The 26,226-nt window shown below is 37.2% G+C and overlaps 1 protein-coding gene across 5 annotated transcripts in view; it reads left to right on the forward strand.

Moving 5' to 3' along the window:
- Positions 1-26,226, forward strand: part of LOC100669866 (UDP-glucuronosyltransferase 2A2) — a 103,675-nt gene that overhangs the window by 11,529 nt on the left and 65,920 nt on the right. Inside the window, exon 1 of one of the 5 annotated variants that reach the window (XM_064285734.1) lies at positions 10,539-11,334. The exons of the other annotated variants lie outside the window; for them this stretch is intronic. Coding sequence (XP_064141804.1) covers positions 10,557-11,334 — 778 coding nt within the window. The 5' untranslated portion in view covers positions 10,539-10,556. Of the gene's footprint in view, positions 1-10,538; positions 11,335-26,226 lie in introns of those variants that run through there. 5 annotated transcript variants of the gene reach the window in all.

Below are 26,226 nucleotides of genomic sequence, written 5' to 3' on the forward strand. Positions count from 1 at the left end.
TGGAGCTCTGTATATATATATATATATATAAAAAAGTGGTAAATGAATATCTGCAGGAAATAAATGGTCCTTGGCGTTTACTGAATCTTCCTTCTTAAAGGAGGCCATAACAGATTACATAATGTGTGAAACAGCTTCTGTGAAACAGAAAGTTCCCAACTTCTAGTCATTACAGGATAACTATCTAGTTACAGAAATTCTACCCTTTGAGAAATGAAGTATTTGATTTACTTTAATCCCTTATGCTCCTCATATTACATATTTGAACAAGAAATAGCTGCCATGAATATTTTCTTTCAAATTGAGGTATAGTGTCAAGATAAAGTTGCAAAATCCAATTTGTCTTTTGTTTGCAATTACATTCTTAAAGTATTATCAGTACTCAACTGTAAACTGATACTAAAGGGGGGCAGGTGACTTACATGCTATATTATTGTTTTTGAACACTGGAGGTTTTATAATTCATGTTGAATTTCTGTAGAGTTTTCATTGCAATAGTTGTTCTTCAGTTCTGTATAGGAAAAATAAACAAGAAAAATAACATGTTGAACTGTAGTAAAGAAAAACCCTAAAATGCTAATATTTTAAAGGACATAATCGACTCGACGGCATGGGGGGTTTTTAGAAGTAGCAAGATAAAATCTACCTAACCAAACCAAAACCAAACCCAGTGCCATCAAGTCGATTCCGACTCATAGCGACCCTATAGGGCAGAGTAGAACTGCCCCATAGAGTTTCCAAGGAGTGCCTGGCAGATTCGAAGCCGACCCTTTGGTTAGCAGCTGTAGCACTTAATCACTACGCCACCAGGGTTTCCAAAATCTACCTACACTGGTTAAAAAGCCAGTTTTCTGCATCAGTAAAACCATTTGCCAAGAAGTAGATTCCAACTCATGGCAACCCCATGTGTGTTAGCTTACAATTGTGCTCCATAGGATTTTCAGTGCCTGATTTTTTGGAAGTATATCTCCAGGCCTTTCTTCAGAGGTGCCTGGGTGGCTAGCAGTTTCAGTTAGCATTCAAGTGCATTAACTATTTACACCACCCAGGGTCCTCTCTATATTAGTAAAGAAATCTTATGTGTTGCGTATGCAGTTAATAAACACAATTGCCAATTTATGTATAACTATATATATATATATATATATAGTTATATATATATGTATATATATATACGTGCTTCACTGGTTTTGCTCCTCTAAAGAGCCCAGAAGAAGACAGTTTGTTACTAAATGCATTAAAAGTAACACTTCAGATATTCATATCTTAATTCTTCTGGGGTTGATTTTTATGAAGGAACTAATTTCATTGATTTTCATATGTATAACAAGCTCTTTGTCTAGCAACTTTTTGCAAGTCCATTTATTGAAGATTTCCCCACATATTTGACATGTCAAAAAGATTTTATACAATCATGACTTTGTGGCTTTCTACTCCGTTCCACTTAATAGTGTGTTTAACCTGTACCAATATCACATTGCCTTAATTACTATTAATTACTACAATCCAGTCATCTGATTGAGCTAGTTGTTTCTCCAATTCAGTATTAAATGGAAGTTGGCACTCTAGCCGCAACCTCATATGTATACATATATACGTGTATATATACTATTTATTTATTTATTATTATTTAAGAAGCATTTTGCAGGTTTGGGTCCTTTGATCTTTCAATTATATTTTAGAGGTAGCTGTAAAAGTTTCCAGAAGATCTGTACCAATCTTGAATGGCGTTTCATTGACTATTTCAAATTGGAAAGAATTGGCTTTTCTATAATATTAATTTTTCCTGACATGAATATCTTTCCATTTATTTATTGTCTTAATTAGCATCATAATGTTTTGCAAGTCTTTGTACAAACCTTCCATGACTTTTGTCAGATCAGTTCCTGAATGCTTTACAAAACATGCAAATATTTTCTATCAGAAATTCTCCATGGATCTCTTCAGAACCACTTTCTATCCTGCGTCAGGGATTCTGAAGACTAGCTTTAGGCTTGACGATTTACTAGAATTCACAGAACTCAGAAATGGTCATATATATATGGCTACAGTTTATTACAGCAAAAGGGTACAGAATAAAACCAACAAAGCAAAAAAGAGTATGGGGTGAAGTTCAAGAGAAGCCAGAAGAAGCAAGCTTCACAGTGTCCCCTCCTAGTGGAGTTGCAGGGGAAGTACTAACTCCTTGCTGCAGCAATGTGTAACAACATTGTGTGAAGTGTTGACAACTAGAGAAGCTCACCCATGCCTTGATGTCCAGGGTTTTTATTGGAGCTCAATCATGAAGGCATGCAGTGCCTATGCATGTGATTGACATCTAGCTACTCATACTCCAGACCCCCAGAACAAAAACAGGTGTTCACCCTAAATCATATCATTAGCATAAGCTATCTGGACAAAGCCTTAGACATACAAACATATTCTTTTCAGGCAGAACATTCAAAGGGCTCAAAGCAAAGACCCAGTTAGGAGCAAGTCGTGAAAAAGGGTCTCTGAGAAACCCAGGGTTACTGAGTTAACCCTTTCCTGCACACTTTCTGAATGAACCTTGCTCAGAGCCCCAGAAGGCTCTTTTGTCGACTGCATCTACGGGCTTCCTTGCTCTCTAGCATCAGTTTGGGTTCACCCAAATAGTCCTCTTTGGAGACTTTTGAAAGCAGTAGGAAATTGAAATTGACAGTAGTTGTTGGCTGTCGATTGCTTTCATTTTCAATACAGACACAGCATTTGAAAGTAATGGCAATCTTATGTCCTTCTTTCCAATCCTTAGGCGTTTAATATATTTCCCTAGTTTTATTGTTCAATATTAAATAGAAGTGGCATCCTAGGACATTCTCACCTTATATTTGATTTTAATGGAGATGCTTCTAATTTTTCGCTCCTATTTAAAACGTTAAATATATGATCATTCATATCAGACTAAAGAAACCCTCTTCTCTAATTTTTAAGAAATGTTTTTTACCAAAACTTGAAGGTAAGCTTTACTACATTTTTTAAAATTACCTAATGAAGGGCTAGCAAGTTTTTTTTCTCTTTTAATCCGTTAAATTTGTGTGCGACATTTACAAATTTTCTATAACGCCCTCCTTTTACCGTTGAGTTAGTATCAATGTGATACTAATACTTCATGTTTTCTTCATCATCATTGATTCCATTTTGCTCCTATTTGACAAAGATACTTGCACTTATATTTATGAGAAATCATGGACCTTGGATATGTTTCTTCTTTTATCATTTTTTGATGAAGTTGCATTGACATTTTGGATTGATCGAAGTATTTCCCCCTTTTTTTTATTTTCATTTAAGGTTCATTACCTTAAATTTTGCTGGAATTTACCTGTAAAACCATATGTGTCTAGTAATTTTCTTGTGCAAATGAACTTAACAACTGTCTCAATTCTGTTAAGAGACAAATTTTGGGAGGGTAGCACATTCCATGGGACATGGAGCTTCACATCTGGCACCCTTGCAGACCTTATCCTACACATCTAGCCATTTTTATTCTATTTGGTTATAATAAATCTGTAGTTGTAAGTATGGTATACTCTCTTTGAGTTCTGTGAGTCATTCCAGAAAATTATCAAACCCAAACGAGTAGTGGGAGCAAGGAGGTCAGACAGTAAGCGTGTCATGTGGACTCCCAAGCTTGTAGTTGACATCCAGAAGAGAAGTGGTAAACCAGCTCTTAATTTATGGTCAGAAAATCAAATGGCTGTGCTGTCTTATGAACTCCCTAAACTTGCAGCTGGCATCTGCCTATTTTGCAGTCTGAAGGACAGTATCCTTTTAACTTGTGGACTTTGATCTAGCTCTGGGTGGCTAGGATCAGAGAGAAAGAGAGACAGCACAAGCACATGCAACTGGCAACAAGGATGGAAAAGTGGGAATGTGAGAACTGAATTAAAATCCACATTTCGGGGGCTGGATACTTGCTGATCCTTACTGCACAGGGCTGATGTTTGCTAGAATTCTGAGGGAAGGACTTCCAGCCAACATGGCACCTTAGACAGAAGCACTACACCGTCCCTCCACAGCAAAGACCTGAAACGCTGAGTAAAACAGAGACAAATGTCACTCCGGGAGCCTGAAGTGTCAGATGAAGAGATAAAGAACTCAGCCAAGCACTGAATGGAATAAGAAACTGACAGAGAGAAAGGAGAGATACGTGCAGAGGGCCCCATCAGCTAAGGCATTACAGATCCACCATCTTGGACTCCTGACGGGGAGCTTGGGAAAGCAGCTTCGCAGAAATCCCAGCAGCAGACAGAACACCCGGTAACCAGCGATACAAGCTTTCCCACCTCTCATTCTCTCTCCCCTGCTCTACCTCCGAGCTTCCTGGTTGGCTGCGGTGGCTCCGCTGGCCGAGCAGTGCAGCATCTGTGCTGCTTGGATTCGCCTCGCTCACGTCGGAGATCTGCGGACAGGGAGTACAGGAGAGCAGCTTTAAAAATTCCCAGCAGGAGACAGAAAACCTGGTAACAAATGCTACATGCTTTCCTAACCCTCTCTTCACCCCTCCTTTTGCCTCCTCTGCTTTCTGCCAGCCACGGTCTCTTGGACGGGAGGCAATTGCTTTGGCCTTAGGCTGCTTGGATTCGCCCTGCTCACACAGGCCAGGCCCCTGAGATGGTTTTAGTTCTTTTCCTCTCTTCTGGTTTCTTCTGTGCCTCCTACCACCTCCCCCTCCTTTCTCTGGAACACTTGGCTCCATATGCCATCTTTGCTTCTTCTTGGAAGGCTGTGAAGCCACGCTCAACAGGAACCACTCCCCCAGCCTGTGACACCACTCTGATGGGATCCCTGGGACTTTTTTTTCTTTTCCTTGTTTTGCTTTGTTCTGTTTTGTTTGTTTTTCTTATTCTTTTTGCCTCTTGGGGGTCCCTTATAGTCAGGCTGCACTGCAAAGTTTAGGAGTCACTCCCTCAATCTGCACAGCCACATAGGTGGGATCCCTGGGGACATTTCTTTTTTTCTTCTTTCTTTTCTTTTCTCTCTCATATTCCCTTTCTGTCTTTCTTCATTTCTCAGTTCTCATCTCTCTACATTTATCTCATTTTCCTATCTCCTGAATACCTGTGTGACACCTATGTCCCCTCTAGCCAGGCTGTACTGTGTGGTCTGGAAGCCATTTCCCCAGTCTTAGCAGCCCCACCGGTGGGAATCTGGGACTCCTGGGAGTTTTTCTTTTTTTTCATTTCCAAATTGTCATCTTGTTATTTTTTTCTTTCTTTTTGCTTTTCTCCATTTCTCAGTGTCTCATCACTCCACTCCAATGGTAACCTCCCTTAGCACTCTTTTTGTTTGTTTTTGGCTCCTATTGCTCTCCTCTTTCCCATACCCCTGTTAGCTCCACACATCACAACCTGCCCCCTCTTTCCTGCCTACTTGTACTATGACCTGAACATCACACCCCCGAGCAGCACAGGCATGGCCTACTGGAACCTGCCCAGGACTGATTCCTGGCCTGCCCTGTTGGCACTAGTATGTGCCGCAAACAACCCAGCTGTACCTGCCCTGCTGCACCACAGCTGAATGACTGGCCCTGCCCATTGGACAAGGAAATGAAAAGATAGCAAACAACAAAGAATGCACAGCCTGTCTGCTCAGACATAACCAAATAAAACAAAAAAGCAGGATGAAACAGATAAATCTACAATCAGGAAACAAAGAAAATACTGACTGTCCCGAAGATAGCAAACAATATGAAAACATATAAAAACACAGGACAGATTGATTCCAGTAGATGCCCGAAATAAAACACCAGATGACTTTCCAGTAGAACAAAAGGCACTAGAACTACCTGACAGGGAATTCAAACCTTTAATATTCAAAGCAATCCAAGAGTTGAAACAAAAACAGACAAAAATGAGGAAAATATAGACAATTTTTTGGAAAAAGCAGACAAATTCATGGAAAATACAGACCAAAAAATCAAACAATTCAGGAAAGTAATACAGAAAGAAAACACCAAAATAAATTCACAGCTAGAAATCATACAAAAACAACAATTAGAAATTCAAAAGATAAACAACAAGATTTCAGAAACGGACAGTGTCATAAAAGGGCTGAGGAGCAGGTTTGAAATCACGGAAGATGGAATCTGTGAAATTGAAGACAAACATTTGAAAACACTCTGTTTGAGAAAATATCAGAAAAAAGAAAGAAGAAAAATTAGGAACCCCTAAGAATTATGTGGGATATAATAAAAAGCAAAAATTTGTGAATGATTGGAGTTCTAGAACAGGGAGAGAAAATGGAAAACACAGAGGATCATTGAAGAACTGCTGACAGAAAACTGCCCTAATATCATGAATGATAAAAAGCTGACCATCCAAGAATCTCAACGAACCCCATATAGGATAGACCTCAAAAGAAAAACACCAAGGCATATCCTAATCACACTCACTAAAACCAAAGGTAAAGAAAAAACCCTGACAGCAGCTTGAAAAAAACAAAGTCACGTACAGAGGAGAAACAATAAGACTGAGCTCTGATTATTCAGCAGAAACCATGCAGGCAAGAAGGCAAAGGGATGACATATATAAAATCTTGAAAGAAGAAAATTGCCAATCAGGAATAATATATCCTGCAAAACTTTCATTCATATATGATGGTGATATTAGGACATTTCTAGATAAACATAAATTAAGGGAATATGTAAAAACCAAACCAAACTTATAAGAATTATTAAGTGGAGGCCTTTGATCTGAGAACAAACAACATCAGACCACAGCCTGAATCTAGGCCACAAGATTGTACCAGCCAGATACCAACCTAGGAAATGAACTCTCAAGGACTATCCAAAACCAAAACAATTGCAACAGGGAACCAGAGAGGTTAATCTGTGAATGACAACAGCATCAGAACAAAAAAAATAGGGAAGAAATGCTACAGATATAGAACTCCCTAATGGAGAAGAAAGCAAGGCGATACCAAGTAATAATAATAATAGACTGGTAAATTTCAAGGTAACCACAAAGAAAGTTAACAAACCTACTCATCAAAATAAAAAAGAAAAACTGTCTCAATAAAAACAAAATCTAAAAAAAGAAATGGAAAATCCACAAACAAGAAGAATGCAGCAAAGGAGAGAAAGAGGTACAAAAAAAGCACTGCAAAATGACAACAACAAACTCACACCTATCAATAATTACACTGAATGCAAATGGCCTAAATCCACCCATAAAGAGACACAGAGTGACAGAATGCATAAAAAAAAAAAAACAGGATCCATCAATATGTTGCCTACAAGAGACACACCTTAGAAACAAAGACATAAATTTCCTAAAAATTAAAGGATGGAAAAAAATATATCAAGCAAATAACTACCAAAAAAAGCAGGAGTGGCAATACTAATCTCGGATAAAACAGACTTTAAAACAAAATCCACCATAACAGAAAAAGAAGGGCACTATATAATGATTAAAGGGACAATTCATCATGAAGACTTAACCATAATAAACATCTACACACCCGATGACAGGGCTCCAAAATACATAAAACAAACTCTAACAGCACTGAAAAGAGAAATTGACAGTTACACATTAATAGTGGGAGACTTCAACACACCACTCTCAGAAAAGGACAGAACATCTAGAGAGAAACTCAACAAATATACAGAAGAGCTATATATACAATCAGCCAACTTGACCTCATAGACATATATAGAACACTCCACCCAACAGCTGCAAAGTACACATTCTTTTTCAATGCACATGGAGTATTCTCCAGAATAGACCACATCTTAGGCCACAGAACAACCCTCAACAAAATTCAAAACATTGAGATAATACAAAGTATTTTCTCTGACAACAGTACTATCAAAGTAGAAATTAACAGCAGGAAGAGTAAGGAAAAAAAAATCAGTTACATGGAAACAGAATAACATCCTGTTTAAAAACCAATGGGTAACAGAAGAAATCAAAGATGGAATCAAAAATTTACTGGAATCAAACGAGAATGAAAACACATCATACCAAAACCACTGGGACACAGCAAAGGCTGTCCTCGGAGGTCAATTTATAGCAATACATGCACACATCAAAAAAGAAGAAAGGGACAAAATCAAAACATTAATTACTCAACTTGAACAAATAGAGAACAGCAAAAGGAGCCCATAGCTGCCAGAAGAAAGGAAATAATAAAGATCAAAGCAGACATCAATGAAATAGAGAATAGAAAAGCAATAGGAAGAATCAACAAAAACCAAAAGTTGGTTCTTTGCAAGGATCAACAAAATGACAAACCACCAGCCAAACTGAGGGAAAAAAAAAAATAAATAAACAGGAGAGAACCCAAATAACCCAAATAAGGATCATAACAGAGTGTTATAAAAGACTATAGTCTGACAAATTTGAAAACCTAGAACAAACAGACAAATTTCTAGAGACACACTACCCACCCAAAATAACACAAAATAATGTTGAAAATCTGAACTGACCCATAACAAGAGAAGAGACTGAAAAGTAATTAAAACAAAACAAAACAAAAAACTCCCAACAAAAAAAGCCCTGGCCCAGATGGCTTCACTGGAGAATTCTACCAAACATTCAGGGAAGAGCTTATACCAGTACCACTCAAACTATTTCAGAACATAGAGAAGGAAGTGATACTTCCAAATTCATTCTATGAAGCCAGCATAAGCCTGATACCAAAACCAGGCAAAGACACCACAAAAAAATTACAGACCAATATCACACATGAATATAGATGCAAAAATTTTCAACAAAATTCTAACCAATGGAATTCAGCATCATATCAAAAAAATAATACACCATGAGCAAGTAGGATTCATACCAGGTATGCAAGGATGGTTCAACACTAGAGAATCAATCAACGTAATCTACCACATAAATAAAAGAATCACATGATCATTTCTGTAGACGCAGAAAAGGCATTGGACAAAGTCCAACACCCATTCCTGATAAAAACTCTCCATAAAATAGGTATAGAAGAACATTTCTCAACATAATAAAGGGCATCTGTGCAAAACCAACAGCCAACATCGTTCTCAATGGACAGAGGCTGAAAACATTCCACTTGAGAACAGGTACAAGATAAGGATGCCTTTTGTCACCACTCCTATTTAACATTGTGTTGGAAGTCTTAGCTAGAGCAATAAGCCAAGAAACAGAAACAAAGGGCATCCAAATTGATAATGAAGAAGTTAAGCTGTCCCTATTTGCGGATGATATGATACTAAGAGAATCCAAAAGACTCCATGAGAAAACTACTGGAACTAATAGAAAGATTCAGCAGATTAGCAGGATACAAGATAAACATACAAAAATCAGTGGGATTCCTAAACACCAATAAAGAGAATGAGGAAAAAGAAATCAGGAAATCTATACTGTTAGTAATAGCCCCTAGAATCAAAATGCTCATCGGACCAAATAGCTATCTCCAGAGATGTGTCCAATCACTGCAAGTTAAAAAAAAAAAAAAGGAAATCTGTCCATTGCTGCTCCTCCTTTTGTGTTTCATGTCTTAGCTACAGTTATTATCATGCTCTGGTTACTCAAACTAGAAACTAAAACACTTCCTTTGTTTTTTTAACTATTTAACATCTCTGATTTCTCATCAGTCGTAAGAATTTTTATTCTGCATTTTTCATTCAGGAACCAACATTGTATTCTTGCTGATACTCTTGTCAAATCCTCCCTTCCTAATATACATTTTTAACTCATTGCCCTACTTTTACTCTCTTTTCTCTACAATTCAATTCCGATTTAGACACCAGCTTAGTTTTACTAAAGGACAAATATGATCATCTTCTGAGCATAGTTTGAAACCTTGTATGGATATCTATTTATGGAGATTAAAATTGTACAGAGAACCCATTCAAGGTTCTCCAAAGCTTCCTATTTTAACTAATATTTTTCTTTTATGTGCTGTTCCTGTGTCTATGCTACATACATATTGAACTGAAAACTGCCCACTTACATGACTGTGGTCTCCTCTCACCATTCTTTTTCTCATGTTCTTACATTTACCTTCAGTACCCTCCTGCTGTTGCTTTTGCTTTTAGACTCAGCTCAAATGCTGCCTTCATTCAAGGATAGTTTTCTAATTCCCATCACTTGGGAGTGTAACAGCTTTCTTTTGTCCTAAAATGCTATTTTTTTGTATGATACCTAGAATATTCATCCTATTTTCATGTGAAGCACATGTCATTAATATACCGCTGTGTAAACAATCTGATGGTAAGAACTATACATTTATCTTTTACCAAATTATCAATCACTGTATACATTAAGATAAAAAATATATCATACTATTTACTGACTTAATTAACTTCAGTGGTTTCATCTACGTATGTAGAAATTGTCAAATTAAAAATATCTTTTTAAAAACATATTTAAACCAGAACTCCTGGAATGTAGGAACCATTTCCCTCATAATTTAAAAATATTTATTCACACTTCCCAACAAATATCACATAATTCTATGCCCAGTCAACAACAGTGACAAAGGTCTTTGTGAAAAAATGTGTTTTCTTATCTCTGAAAATTAATGTTTAACTTGTTCTTTGTTTAACTTGCCATTTCTACTCCATGCCTGGCAAACACTCAAACCACTGCAGAGCAGTGTGTGAGGCAGGTGCTGTCATGGTGTCTGAGAAGTGGGTTTCAGCACTTCTGCTGCTGCAGCTGTGCTGGGCTGGCTGTGGAAACTGCGGGAAGGTCCTGGTGTGGCCCTGTGACATGAGTCATTGGCTCAACATAAAGATTATTCTGGAGGAACTCACAGAGAAGGGGCATGAGGTGATGGTGTTGGCTTCTTCAAACTTTTTTTTCATTGATTACATGAAACCTTCTACAATGAACTTCGAAGTGGTCCCTGTTGCAACAGACAAAGAAGATGCTACTAATGCTCTAAATGACTTTTTGGAATTAGCTGTTAATGTCATGCCAAACTTGCCATACTGGCAATCAGCAATAAAAATGCAGAAATTTTTTCTTCAATCAACTACATATATGAAACTTCTGTGTCAGAGTGTGATCTACAATGAGACACTCATGAAGAAGCTCGAGGAGGCCAAATACGATGTAGTGCTTATAGATCCAGTGCTGCCCTGTGGAGAGCTGGTAGCTCAGTTGCTTGCAGTCCCTTTCGTGTACACACTAAGGCTTTCGGTGGGTGGCTCAATGGAGAAATTTTGTGCAAAACTTCCATCTCCACTTTCCTATGTACCTGTTCCCATGCTGGGACTAACAGACAGAATGACCTTTCTGGAAAGGTTGAAAAATGTAATGTTCTCATTTCTGTTTGACTTCTGGCTCCAGCAGTATGACACTCGGTTTTGGGACGAGTTTTATAGTGAAGCTCTAGGTAAGAGATTCTGCTTTTTACACTCAACTAGTTATCAAAAGGATCATAGAAGGTTTTAAAAAAAGTCTAGGTAAATGACATTTTTTAAAATCTTTCTTCTATACAAAACTCTACAAGTTATAGTAATTAACTGGTTATCAGTAACCATTTGGGAGACAGCAAGAAAATTTTTGCCATAGTTAATCTTTATGTACAGTCATCTATTTCTGCCTGGTTCCCTGATACTTAAAAATTGCTATCAAAATAAAACAAAATGTAAAACTACCAATATGTGTCAATCCAATGAAATATGTATTGTTTTGTCAGATAGGTGGTTGTTGTTGTTGTTGTTAGGTGCCATTGAATCAGTTCCAACTCATAGCTACCCCATACACAACAGAACGAAACACTGCCCAGTCCTGCGCTGTTCTTAAAATCATTGTTATGCTTGAGACCATTGTTGCAGCTACTGTGTCAATCCACCTTGTTGAGGATCTTCCTCTTTTCCGCTGGCCCTCTAATTTACCAAGCACGATGTTCTTCTCCAGGGACTGATCCCTCCTGACAACATGCACAAAGTATGTAAGATGAAGCTTTGCCATCCTTGCTTCTAAGGGCCATTCTGGCTGTACTTCTTCCAAGACAGATTTGTTCGTTCTTTTGGCAGCCCATGGTATAGTCAATATTCTTCGCCAACACCACTATTCGAAGGCATCAATTCTTCTTCCGTCTCTTTTATTCACTGTCCAACTTTCACATACATATGATGCAACTGAAAATAACATGGCTTGGGTCAGGTGCACCTTAGTCTTCAAGGTGACATCTTGCTTTTCAACACTTTTTTTTTTTAATTTTTATTGTTTTTTAAGCGAAAGTTTACAAGTCAAGTCAGGCTCTCAGACAAAAACTTATATACACCTTGCTACATACTCCTGCTCTTCCCTTAATGAGACAGCCCACTACCTCCCTCCACTCTCCCTTTTCATGTCCATTTTGCCAGCTTCTAATACCCTTTACCCTCTCATCCCCCCTCCAGATAGGAGATGCGAACATAGTCTCAAGTGTCTCCCTCATCCAAGAAACTCACTCCTCACCACCAACCCTCTCCATCCCATTGTCCAGTCCAATCCCTGTCTGAAGAGTTGGCTTTGGGAATGGTTCCTGTCCTGGGCCAAGAGAAGGTCTGGGGACCATGACTACTGGGGTCCTTCTAGTCTCGGTCAGACCATAAAATCTGGTCTTTTGACAAGAATTTGGGGTCTGCATCCCACTGCTCTCCTGCTCCCTCAGGGATACTCTGTTGTGTCCCCTGTCAGGGCAGTCATCGGTTGTAGCCAGGCACCATCTAGTTCTTCCGGTCTCAGGATGATGTAGTCTCTGGTTTATGTGGCCCTTTCTGTCTTTTGGGCTCGTAATTACCTTGGATCCTTGGTATTCTTCATGCTCCTTTGGTCCAGGTGAGTTGAGACCAATTGATGCATCTTAGATGGCCGCTTGCTAGTGTTTAAGACCAAGACACCACTCTCCAAAGTAGGATACAAAATGTTTTCTTAATAGATTTTATTATGCCAATTGACTGAGATGTCCCCTGAAATGATGGCCCTCAAACCCCAGCCCCTGCCACACTGGCCTTCAAAGCATTCAGTTTATTCAGGAAACTTATTTTCTTTTGGTTTAGTCCAGTTGTGATGACCTAGCTTGTATTGTGTGTTGTCTTTCCTGTCACCTAAAGTAGTTCTTATCTATTATCTAATTAGTGAATACTCCCCTCTCATCCTCCCTCCCTCCACCTCTCGGAACCATCAAAGAATATTTTCTTATCTGTTTAAACTATTTTTCGAGTTCTTATAATAGTGGTCTTATACAATATTTGGCCTTTTGCAACTGACTAATTTCACTCAGCATAATGCCTTCCAGATTCGTCCATGTTATGAAATGTTTCAAAGATTCATCACTGTTCTTTATCGATGCACAGAATTCCATTGTGTGAATATACCATGATGTATTTATCCACTCATCTGTTGATGGGCACCTTGGTTGCTTCCATCTTTTTTCTATCGTAAACAGTGCTGCAATAAACATGGGTGTGCATATATCTGTTCGTGTACAGGCTCTTATTTCTCTAGGGTATATTCCAAGGAGTGTGATTACTGGATGGTATGGTAGTTCTATTTCTAGCTTTTTAAGGAAGCATCAAACCGATTTCCAAAGTGGTAGTACCATTTTACATCCTCACCAGCACTGTATAAGTGTTCCAATCTCTCCACAACCTCTCCAACATTTATTATTTTGGGTTTTTTTGAATTAATGCCAGCCTTGTTGGAGTGAGATGGAATCTCACTGTAGTTTTTATTTACATTTCGACAGCACTGGGTTAGCACTGGGTAATGGCTAATGATTGTGAGCATTTCCTCATGTATCTGAATGCTATCCTAATGTCTTCTTCAGTGAAGTGTCTGTTTGTATCTTTTGCCCATTTTTTAATTGGGTTATTTGTCTTTTTGTAGTTGAGTTTTTGCAGTATCACATAGATTTTAGAGATCAGGCACTGATCAGAACTGTCATAGCTAAAAACTTTTTCTCAGTCTGCAGGTAATCTTTTGACTCTTTTGGTGAAGTCTTTGGATGAGCATAGGTGTTTGATTTTTAGGAGCTCCCAGTTATTTAGTTTTTCTTCTACATTCTTTATAATGTTTTGTATACTGTTTATGACATGTATTAGGGCTCCTAATGTCCCTATGTTCTTCCATGATCTTTATTGTTTTAGATTTTATATTTAGGTCTTTGATCCATTTTGAGTTTGTTTTTGTGCGTGGTGTGAGGCATGAGGCTTGTTTCATTTTTTTGCAGATGGATATCCAGTTATGCCAGCACCGTTTGTTAAAAAGACTGTCCTTTCCCCCATTTAACTGCTTTGGGGCCTTTGTCAAACATCAGCTGCTCATATGTGAATGGATTTCTGTCTGGATTCTCAATTCTGTTCCATTGGTCTATGTTTCTGTTGTTGTACCAGTACCAGGCTGTTTTAACTACTATGGTGCTGTAATAGGTTCTAAAATCAGGTAGAGTAAGGCCTCCCACTTTGTTCTTCTTTTTAAGTAATGCTTTACTTATCCAGGGCCTCTTTCCCTTCCATACGAAGTTGGTGATTTCTTTCTCCACCTCATTAAAAAATGTCATTGGAATTTGCATTGGAATTACATCAAATCTATTGATTGCTTTTGGTAGAATAGACATTTTTATAATATTAAGTCTTCGTATCCATGAGCAAGGTATGTTTTTCCATTTATGTAGGTCTTTTTTTCATTCCTTGCAGAAGTTGTTTGAAGTTTCCTTTGTATTTTACATCTCTGGTAATATTTATTCGTAAGTATTTTATCTTCTTGGGAGCTACTGTAAATGGTATTGATTTGGTGATTTCCTCTTTGATGTTCTTTTTGTTGGAGTAGAGTAATCCAACTGATTTTTTATTTTTATCTTGCATCCTGATACTCTTCTGAACTCTTCTATTAGTTTCAGTAATTTTCTTGAGGATTCCTTAGGGTTTTCTGTGTATAAGATCATGTCATCTGCAAATAGAGATACTTTTACTTTTTCCTTATCAATCTGAATACCCTTTATTTCTTCATCTAGCCTAATTGCTCTGGATAGGACCTCCAGCACAATGTTGAGTAAGAGTGGTGATAAAGAGCATCATTTTCTGGTTCCTGATCTCAAGGGGAATGCTTTCAGGCTCTTTCCATTTAGGATGATGTTGCCTATTGGTTTTGTATAAATGTTCTTTTTTATGTTGAGGAATTTTCCTTCTATTCCTATTTTGCTGAGAGTTTTTATTATGAATCGATGTTGAACTTTGTCAAATGCCTTTTCTGCATCAATTGATAAAATCAGGTGATTCTTGTTTTTTGTTTTATTTATATGATGTATTACATTATTGTTTTTCTAATGTCGAACCATCCCTGCATACCTGGTATGAATCCCACTTGGTCATGGAGAATTATTTTTTGATATGTTGTTGAAATCTATTGGCTAGAATTTTGTTGAAGATTTTTGCATCCAAGTTGATGAGGGATACAGGTTCGTAATTTTTTTTTTTTTAATTGTGGTATCTTTACGTGGTTTTGGTATCAGGGATATGCTGGCTTCATAAAATGCTTTTGGGAGTGTTCCGTCCTTTTCTATGCTCTGAAATATCTTTAGTAGAAGTGGTGTTAACTCTTCTCGGAAAGTTTGGTAGAACTCTGCACTGAAACTGTCTGGGCCAGGGCTTTTTTTGTTGGGAGTTTTTTGATTACCTTTTCAATCTCTTCTTTGTTATGGTTTATTTAGTTGTTCTACCCCTGTTTGTGTTAGTTTAGTTAGGTATTGTGTTTCCAGGAATTCATCCATTTCTTCTAGGTTCTCAAATTGGTTAGAGTACAATTTTTCATAGTAATATGATTCTTTTAATTTCAGTTTGGTCTCTTATAATAGCGCCCATCTCATTTCTTATTCGGGTTATTTGCTTTCTCTCCTGTGTTTCTTTTGTCAGTTTGGCCGATGGTTTATCAATTTTGTTGGTTTTTTCAAAGAACCAGCTTTTGGTCTTGTAAATTCTTTCAATTGTTTTTCTGTTTTCTGATTTTTGTTATTTGTTTTCTTCTGTTGCCCGAGGGTTTCTTTTTTTTGCTCTCTTTGTATTTGTTCAAGTTGTAGGGATAATTCTTTGATTTTGGCCCTTTCTTCTTCTTGGATGTGTGCATTTTTTGATATAAATAGACCTCTGAGCACTGCTTTCACTGCATCCCAAAGGTTCTGATAGTAAGTGTTTTTATTCTCATTGGATTCTATGAATTTCTTTATTCCATCCTTAATGGCTCCTATAATACAGTCTTTTTTGAGCAGGATATTGTTCAGTTTCCAAGTGTTTGATTTCTTTTCCCTGCTTTTCCTGTAATTGATTTCCACTTTTATGGCCTTATGGTCAGAGATGATGCTTTGTAATATTTCAATGTTTTGGATTCTGCTAAGGCTACTTTATGACCTAATATGTGGTCTATTCTAGAGAACGTTCCATGTGCACTAGAAAAGAAAGTATACTTGGCTACTGTTGGGTGGAGTGTTCTGTATATGTCTATGAAGTCAAGTTGGTTTATTGTGGCATTTAGTTTTTTATTGAGTTTCTTTCTGGATGTCCTGTCCTTCACCGAAAGTGGTGTGTTGAAGTCACTATTATTGTGGAGCTCTCTATCTCACTTTTCCAAGCTGATAGTTTTTTTTTTTTTTTTTGATGTATCTTGCAGCCCTATCATTTGGTGCATAAATTTTTTATATAGTTATATCTCCTTGGTATATTGTCCCTTTAATCATTATATAGTGTCCTTCTTTATTCTTTATGATGGATTTATCTTTAAGGACTATTTTGTCACAAATTAATATTGTCACTCCTGCTGTTTTTTGATTGTTGTATGCTTGATGTATTTTTTCCTATCCTTTGAGTTTTAGTTTGTTTTTGTCTCTAAGTCTAAGGTGCGTGTCTTGTAGACAGCATATAGATGTATCATGTTTTTTAATCGATTCTGCCACTCTCTGTCTCTTTATTTGTGCATTTAATCCATTTACATTCAGCATAATTATGGATAAGTATGAATTCAGTGCTGCCATTTTGATGTCTATTTTTGTGTGTTGTTGACAGTTTCTTTTTCCCACTTAATGTGCTGAGTAGATCATATTTTGTAATTTCCTCATATTTGTTGTTGTTGATTTTGTTTCTGCAGAGTCTCTAGTTTTTTCTTGTATTTTATTTTGATGTGTAGAATAGTTTATCTCCTTTGAGGTTACCTAATTATTTATCCCTGTGTTTCTAAGTTTAAACCTAACTTTTATTTCTTTGTATCATCTTATGTTCCTCTCGATATGGAAGATGTATAACTACATTCCTTAGTCCCTCTTTATTGTTTTAACGTTGTCTTCTTTTACACAATAACATTGCTGTTTCCCTCTTTTGAGTGTTTTTTTATCTTGATTTATTTTTCTGATTTCCTTCTCTGGCTTGACTTCTGATTGCTCTGCCCAGTGTTCTAGTCTTGGGTTGATACTTGTTATTATTGATCTTCTAACCAGAGAACTCCCTTTAGTAATTCTTGTAATTTTTTTTTTTTTAACGAATTCCCTAAACTTCTGTTTATCTGGAAATGTCCTAATTTCACCTTCACATTTTAGAGACAGTTTTGCTGTATATATGATTCTTGGCTGGCAATTTTTTTCCTTCAATTTTTTATATAAGTCATGCCATTTCATTCTTATCTGCATGGTTTCTGCTGAGTAATCTGAGTTTATTTTTATTGACTTTCCTTTGTAGGTGACTTTTCGTTTATCCCTAAAAAAAAAATCCCTAGCTCCTCTTAAAATCTCTCTTTATCTTTGACTTTGGCAAATTTGATTATAATATGTCTTGGTGACTTTCTTTTAAAATCTACCTCATGTGGGGTTCGATGAGAATCTTGGATAGATACTTGGATAGATATCTTCTCATCTTTCACAATATCAGGGAAATTTTCTGCCAACAAATCTTCAACAATTCTGTCTGTATTTCCTGTTATCCCTCCCTGTCCTGGTACTCCAGTCACTCGTAGGTTATTTCTCTTGATAGAGTCCCACGTGATTCTTAAGATTTCTTCACTCTTTTTTATCCTTTTATCTGATTTTTCTTCAAATATATTAGTGCCAAGTGCTTCATCTTCAAGTTCAGAAAGGCTGCCTTCCACTCACTCAATTTTGCTCCTCTGACTTTCTATTGAGTTGTCTACTTCTGTATTTTTATTGTTAATCTTCCTAATTTCTGATTGCTGTCTATGGATTTTTCCAGCTTATTAAATTTTTCATTATGTTCCTGAATAATCTTTTTAATTTCTTCTATTGCTTTATTTATGTGTTCCTTGGATTGTTCTGCATATTGACTCATTTCCTTCCAGATATCTTGAAGGGTTCTGTATATTAAACTTTTGTATTCTGCCTCTGGTAGTTCCAGGAAGGCACTTTCATCTAGAAGATCCCTTGATTCTTTGTTTTGAATGCTTGTTGAGGCAATCATAGTCTGTTTTTTTATGTGACTTAATATTGACTGTTGTCTCTGATCCATCTATAAATTATTGTATTATTTTATTATATGTTTGCTTACTGTGTTGTAGCTTCTTGCTTTGTTTTGTTCTGATACGCCAAAATGGGTTGCTTGAGTGAGCTAGCTTGATAATTTTAGCCTTTGGAGCTCTGTTGTCCTGTCCCCAGATGGCTAGAGATATTATCAGATATATCAGCCTAGGAGTCCATTCACTTTTCTTGTTTGAATTCAGCTCAGGTGTCCAGGTAGCCGACCATCAAGTGTGTGGTACATGCTCTGTCCTATAGTCTTAGAGGGGCAGGGGTGATTGGTGTAGGTACCAGTATCTGCTTGCAGCACAGGGTCACACTCTGAACAAGGCAAGGGACTGAGAATCATCCCCCATGGGTCTCTGAGGAAAGCAAGTCCCTGTTCCCTACAGGGTACAGGTTGTGGGTTCTGCAGATGGACCATGGGCACCCAATGTCTTAGGCTGTAAGGACTGGGAGGTACCAGTTATCCTTGGACCCCTGTAACTGTTGGTTGGGTGACCTAAGTGGAGCCATCAGTCCTTATGCCCCTGATGTAGGTAGGTGAGGACCCTGTTTAATAGGCAAAGCAATGTCAAACATCAAACACTCACCTCTCTGCCACAAAGCTGAAATGGTCGGAGTCTGCCAGTAAGGGTCTATTCTCTGAAATAGGCCCACACAGGTCCATGCAGAAGGGCAAGGTACTCAAAGTCCACAGACCATCTATGCCTGGACAGGAGCCGCTTCTGTTCTGAGCTCCCCCAGTTAGTGGAGCTGGCAAATTATCTTTTCCACCAGTTCCAAATTTCTTGGCATAGATGAATGAGCAGTTCCAGCACTGCACCCATTTGTTGAAAGGAAACATCTCAATTGATATTCTATCAATTTCTGGAGACTTTTTTTTTTTTTTTTTTTTGCTAATGCCTTCAGCGCAGCTTGGACTTTTTCCTTCATTACCATCAAGTCTTGATCATATGCCACCTCTTAAAATGGTTGAACATAGACTAATTCTTTTTGGCATAATGACTCTGTGTATTCCTTCCATCTTCTTTTGAAGCTTCCCACATTTTCCTGCCAGATATATCACAAGTAAGCCAGTACCTGGGTTTTAATAAGGTTACTATGAGTCGGAATCGAGTTGATGGCACTGGGTTTGGTTTGGTGTTTTGGGTTTTTATTTGGTAAGTAGAGTGTATTGTTTGTTTTAAGGGTGAAATAATTTGCCTGGCACCAGTAATAAGCTAAAATAAAATGTGGTTTAACAATGAGGTTGAATTTGGTACATTATTTACCTTACCTGAAAGTTGCTCCACAAATTTTGAGAACCACTGTTTATTACTCTCAATTTTATATCATTCCTATTGAATTTGGCATCTTTCTGCTTTCATAACTCTACAATGAAAGTTAAAAAAAAATCCTATATGGGCTCTGCATATAGCTAGTCACTGAAAAAGTTGCTAGGACAGTTGACACTTCTTGGGAGAGTATTATATAGAAACTAGAAAAGCTAAGTAGAAAATGTTAAAGTGAGTAATTAAAATATTAGCTTTTTTTATTTCAGTGACTTATACGTATTCCACCTGTTTTACTTGCTTGAATTTTCTGCTAAAGAGTGGTGTAGTTTTGCAAATTTTACATACCTCACTGACATCTGAATCTGTCAAGTCGGCTTCCACGCTGCCTGTCTTTGGAAACTATCCAGAAACATAAATTAACAAGCAAAACATCATATTAGGCACTAAAAATATTGATTGAGTTGTTTTCCTGTAGATGGATTATTTTACAGAACAAATGTTCACAGGAACTCATTTAAAAAATTCTTAGTTTTAGTTCTGTGAAGCAATGCTTCTATTGGAAAACCTCAGTATCTATCTGGCATACACAGCAACATCAAGATAAATGGAGAAAAAAGTTGAAGTTTTCAAGGATTTCATTTTACTTGGATCCAAAATCAATGCCCATGGAAATAGCAGTTAAGAAATTAAAGGACATATTGTATTGGGCAAATCTGCTGCAAAAGACCTCTTTAAAATGTTAAAAAGTGAAGATGTCACCTTGAAGACTAATGTTCACCTGACCGAAGCCATAATGTTTTCAATCACCTCGTATGCATGTGAAAGCTGGACAACGAATAGGGAAGACCAAAGAAGACTAGACGCCTTTGAATTATGGTGTTGGCGAAGAATATTGAATACACCATTGACTGCCAAAAGAATGCACAAATCTGTTTTGAAAGATTTGCAACCAGAATACTCCTTACAGAAGCGAGGATGGCAAGACTTCGTTTCACATATGTTGGACATGTTGTCAGGAAGGATCAGTCCCTGGAGGACATCATGCTTGATAAAGTAGAAGGTCAGCGAAAAAGAGGAAGACCCTCAATGAGATGGATTGACACAGTGGCAGCAACAATAGGCTCAAGCATAACAATGATTGTGAGGGTGGTATAGGACTGGACAGTGCTTTGTTCTGTTGTACATAGGGCTGCTATGAATTGGAACTTACTGGACAGCACCTAACAACAACACTGCACTTAAAATATTTTATACAACTTTGAAAAATTCATATCTATAGAAAGTGTATAAAAAATAAGTGTACAGTTGAAAGAAGTAACAAAATGAACATCTGCATGCCCTCTAACTTATGAGTAGTTGTGTGTCTTAGAAGAAAGTTTCCTCCAATGAAAACAAGAACCTTGATTTTGGTGCTAATGGTCCCGTATTTATTTTATTTTATTTTTTTTTTATAACTTTTATTAAGCTTCAAGTGAACATTTACAAATCCAATCAGTCTGTCACATATAAGTTTACATACATCTCACTCCCTACTCCCACTTGCTCTCCCCCTCTTGAGTCAGCCCTTTCAGTCTCTCCTTTCTTGACAATTTTGCCGGCTTCCCTCTCTCTCTATCCTCCCATCCCCCCTCCAGACAAGAGTTGCCAACACAATCTCGAGTGTCCACCTGATATCATTAGCTCACTCTTCATCAGCGTCTCTCTCCCACCCCCTAACCAGTCCCTTTCATTTCTGATGAGTTGTCTTCGGGGATGGTTCCTGTCCTGTGTCAACTGAAGGTCTGGGGAGCATGGCCGCCGGGATTCCTCCAGTCTCAGTCAGACCATTAGGTTTGGTCTTTTTATGAGAATTTGGGGTCTGCATCCCACTGATCTCCTGCTCCCTCAGGGGTCCTCTGCTGTGCTCCCTGTCAGGGCAGTCATCGATTGTGGCCGGGCACCAACTAGTTCTTCTGGTCTCAGGATGATGTAGGTCTCTGGTTCATGTGGCCCTTTCTGTCTCTTGGGCTCTTAGTTGTCGTGTGGCCTTGGTGTTCTTCATTTTCCTTTGCTCCAGGTGGGTTGAGACCAATTGATGCATCTTAGATGGCCGCTTGTTAGCATTTAAGACCCCAGACGCCACATTTCAAAGTGGGATGCAGAATGATTTCATAATAGAATTATTTTGCCAATTGACATAGAAGTCCCCACAAACCATGTTCCCCAGACCCCCGCACTTGCTCCGCTGACCTTTGAAGCATTCATTTTATCCTGGAAACTTCTTTGCTTTTGGTCCAGTCCAATTGAGCTGACCTTCCATGTATTGAGTGTTCTCTTTCCCTTCACCTAAAGCAGTTCTTATCTACTGATTAATCAATAAAAAACCCTCTCCCACCCTCCCTCCCTCCCCGCCTCGTAACCACAAAAGTATGTGTTCTTCTCAGGTTTACTATTTCTCAAGATCTTATAATAGTGGTCTTATACAATATTTGTCCTTTTGCCTCTGACTAATTTCGCTCAGCATAATGCCTTCCAGGTTCCTCCATGTTATGAAATGTTTCACAGATTCGTCACTGTTCTTTATCGATGCGTAGTATTCCATTGTGTGAATATATCACAATTTATTTACCCATTCATCCGTAGATGGACACCTTGGTTGCTTCCAACTTTTTGCTATTGTAAACTGAGCTGCAATAAACATGGGTGTGCATATATCTGTTTGTATGAAGGCTCTTGTATCTCTAGGGTATATTCCCAGGAGCGGGATTTCTGGGTTGTATGGTAGTTCTATTTCTAACTGTTTAAGATAACGCCAGATGGATTTCCGTATTTATTTTTATCGTTCCTCTATCTGTATGTGATTCCCTTCACATACCATTGTTTACCATATTTTTAGGCAAATAACGACCCTTCTATGTTTGTTTGCCAACTGTGCCCTCCCCTAGGGAGGTATTTGCATAAGCAGCACTATGCCAATTTATTTTTACATGTTGCTGTAAATCATAAGCACTGCTAAAAATTGTCATAGCAGCTCTTAACGATTTACAGCAACATGTAAAAATATATTGGCATAGCAGCACTTACAAAAATACCTCATGGGGGAGGGCTTGGTTGGCAAACAAACATAGAAGGCACAAGTTATTTGCATAAAAATATGGTACTTTTTGAATTTCATGATACAATTACAAACTTAACTTAGCACTTTTTCTAAACTGAATTATATATTTTTAAATTAACTTTTCTGGTTGTTGCTAGTGTATAGAAATTGTGATTGCTGTTTTATATTGCTTTTGTAGCCAACAAAATTATCAAACTCTTTTATTCATTCTAATGACTAACCTGTATATTTTAGGAAGCGGGCTATATGACAGTCACATCATGTGCCAATTAAAAAACATATATATATATATATACATATATATTCAAGATCACATTTGTGCAGATCTTTTTTTTTTTTCCCTTGTTTAACTGCAATGGTTGAAAGCACTGTTGAATTAAGGTTGCCATTAATACATATCATTGACTTGTGCTTAATGCAGATACTCTCAATATTTCAACATAAAGCGTGGTGCTTGATGAAGGCTTTTGGTAGGTGCCTTTCATCAGACTAAGAGAGTTATTGTCTATTCCTAATTGGCTAATAAAACGCATTGCCATGGAGTCGATTCCAACTCATAGTGACCCTATAGGGCAGAGTAGAACTGTCCCATAGGGTTTCCAAGGATTCAAACTGCAGACCTTATGGTTATCAGATAATTATGAATAAAAATGAGTTTTTTGATTGCTTGAGATGAACCTTTTTTTTTTCTTCTTTACCTAATAATAAGGTATACTTATTGATTTATAGATTTTACATGACCATTTCTTTCCCACAATGAACGACATGTGTCCACAATATCTTCTTTTAATATATTTTTACTTCTGGAATAAAGTAGTATTTCATAATTTTTTTTTTGGTTAGAAGAATATCTATAGATAACACAGAACACAGTAATGTACTTATTTTTCTTTAATTTACTGATGAGTGGTCATTTGGCCTTTCCTAGGAACATTCTCTCACCCAACTTGCCTGAGGATACTGCTGTGACAGCCTTTCAACTTGAACCAGCTGGAGTTTCTTGCATGTTAGGGATCTTTTGACAATTTTGGTGCAAACATAACCTGTTTTATCGTGTGTGTCATGGAGAAATGCATGGTCCTGGAGTTTGTGTAACTTTATCTTGGTTGGTCCAGAGCTGCATCCTCAGGCAGGACTTGGAAGGTATTGGTGCTTCTTGGCTATAATGCCTGCTTGCTTATTTTCCCATATTAATTTTAAACTAACCTTAATTATCTCTGGAGGAGGAAAAGAACAATTGTAATTTTTATTGGGATAGAATTAAACTCTAATATTAATTTAAGAAAAATGACATTTTAATTATATTGAGTTCCCCTTTCAGGAGAATGATATTTCCTCTATCTCCTTGCCAGCTTTTGAATATTCAGCCTCTTTCAATTTGGGAGTATTGTGTTAGAAATCTGCCATTTTAATGTTCATCTTCTATGACTTGTTTTGTGAAAGTTGTTAACCTGTGATAACGCCTGAGTATTAATATTTGCAATACATTCATGTGCTTTGGAATTGTGTCTTTAATATTAAAAAGTAGCCTTAATTTTCTCTTTTAATGGTTTTGACCTGGATTACACCTTGTCAGGTTTCAAGTCCCCTATTTTCTTTATTTTTTTAATTTCTGTCGTATGCATTTGTCCATACCATCATTTTGAACTTTTTTCAAGTAATTATGTTTTCAGTTATTCGATGTTTATAGTATAGTGTTGAATTTTTCATTGTTAGTTAATCTGAAAAGCTTTTTATCCTATACTGTCCTGTAAACTTTTGATTTTCTTTTCCATGCCATCAGTTTTTATGGATAATCTTTAGCAAGACAATTGTAGCTTTAGAAATTAATGTCAGACCCAGGTTATCAACAGCTAAACATGGAATGCTAAAAGCTATTGTATCATTCAAGTGACTTTGGGAGCCCTGGTGGCACCAGTGGTTAAGCGTTTGGCTGCTAACCAAAAGGTTGGCCATTTAAATCTACCAGCCACTCCTTGGAAATCCTGTGGGGCAGCTCCACTCTGTCCTGTAGTGTCACCGTGAGTCAGAATCGACTCCGGCAAGGGGTTTGGTTTTGGTTTTTTTTCAAGTGATTTCAATTTACCAGAGCTAGGATTTCTTATCTTGTCATATTTAGAAATTAAGAAAGTGACTACTGTAGTTCGTTATAGGGCACGTAATCATGGTGATTATAACAACAATTAACATTTTTTAGAGTTATTACTAAATCGTTCTTGTTGGTTGCCCTCAAGTTGGCTATGACTCATGGCAACCTTACATATAACAGAAGGAAACTTTGCCTGGTCTTGTACCATTTTCATGATCTTTTGTACTTTTAAGTTCATTGTTGTAGCTATTGTGTAGTGCCTTCCAACCTAGGGGACCCATCTTATAGCACTATATTGAATAATATTTATAGTGGTTCATAGGGCTGTTAAATAATGATAATACTTGAATATAGTCTATAAAATAAAATAATTTTTTATGAACACATACTGATGTAAATAAAAAATATTTGAATATACAAATAAGTAATTCTTTAAGAGTATTCCAATTAATAAATATAGAAGGAACAATGAAATTTTAAAAATCATCCAGTTTTCCCTAATACTTTACACAAGCATAACATAATTACCAAAACTAGAAAATATTATTAAAATTTTGTCAATAATCCTACTAAAGTTCTTTATCCTATCTAGTGTACAATTCAGGCTTCCTGATTGTATCTCATAGTCCCAGTCTCCTTACTTTCCTCCAATCTGTGACAGTTCTCACAGTCTTTCATTTTTGAAGCTTACTGGTTGGTTATTTTTTAGAATATTCTTCATTTTGAGTTTGTATGATGTTTTCTCATGATTAGAATGAGGTTATTCATTGTTGATAAGCATATTATAAAATGATCATATGCCTTCTCAGTTTAGCATATCAGGAGGTAGATAATATCCATAGCTTATTACTTTTTGTTGTTGTTGGTTACCATCAAATCAATTTCAGCTCATGGTGACCCTATGTATGTCAGAGTAAAACTGTGCTCCATAAAATTTTCAACGGCTGATTTTTTTGGAAGTAAATCCTCAGGCCCTTTTTCCAAGGCACGTCTGGGTGGACTCAACCCTCCTACCTTTCAGTTAACAGCTGAGAGAGTTAACCAAAGTTACTATTTCCCCCTTTATAATTAATAAGTAGGATCCCAGGTGGCTCAATGGTTAAGTGCTCAGCTTCTAAATGAAAGGTTGACAATTCAAATATACCAACTTCTCTGCAGGAGAAAAGACCTGGAGATGTCCTTCTGTAAAAATTACAGCCTAGGAAACTCTATGGGGCAGTTCTACTCTGTCATGTAGAGTTGCTATGAGTCAGATTCGATTCGATGGCACCTAACAAGAATGACAATTAGTATGTATCATGTAGGGAAATGTTTTGAAACTA

This window comes from Loxodonta africana, chromosome 5 (assembly GCF_030014295.1).
Source record: "Loxodonta africana isolate mLoxAfr1 chromosome 5, mLoxAfr1.hap2, whole genome shotgun sequence".
NCBI lineage: Eukaryota > Metazoa > Chordata > Mammalia > Proboscidea > Elephantidae > Loxodonta > Loxodonta africana.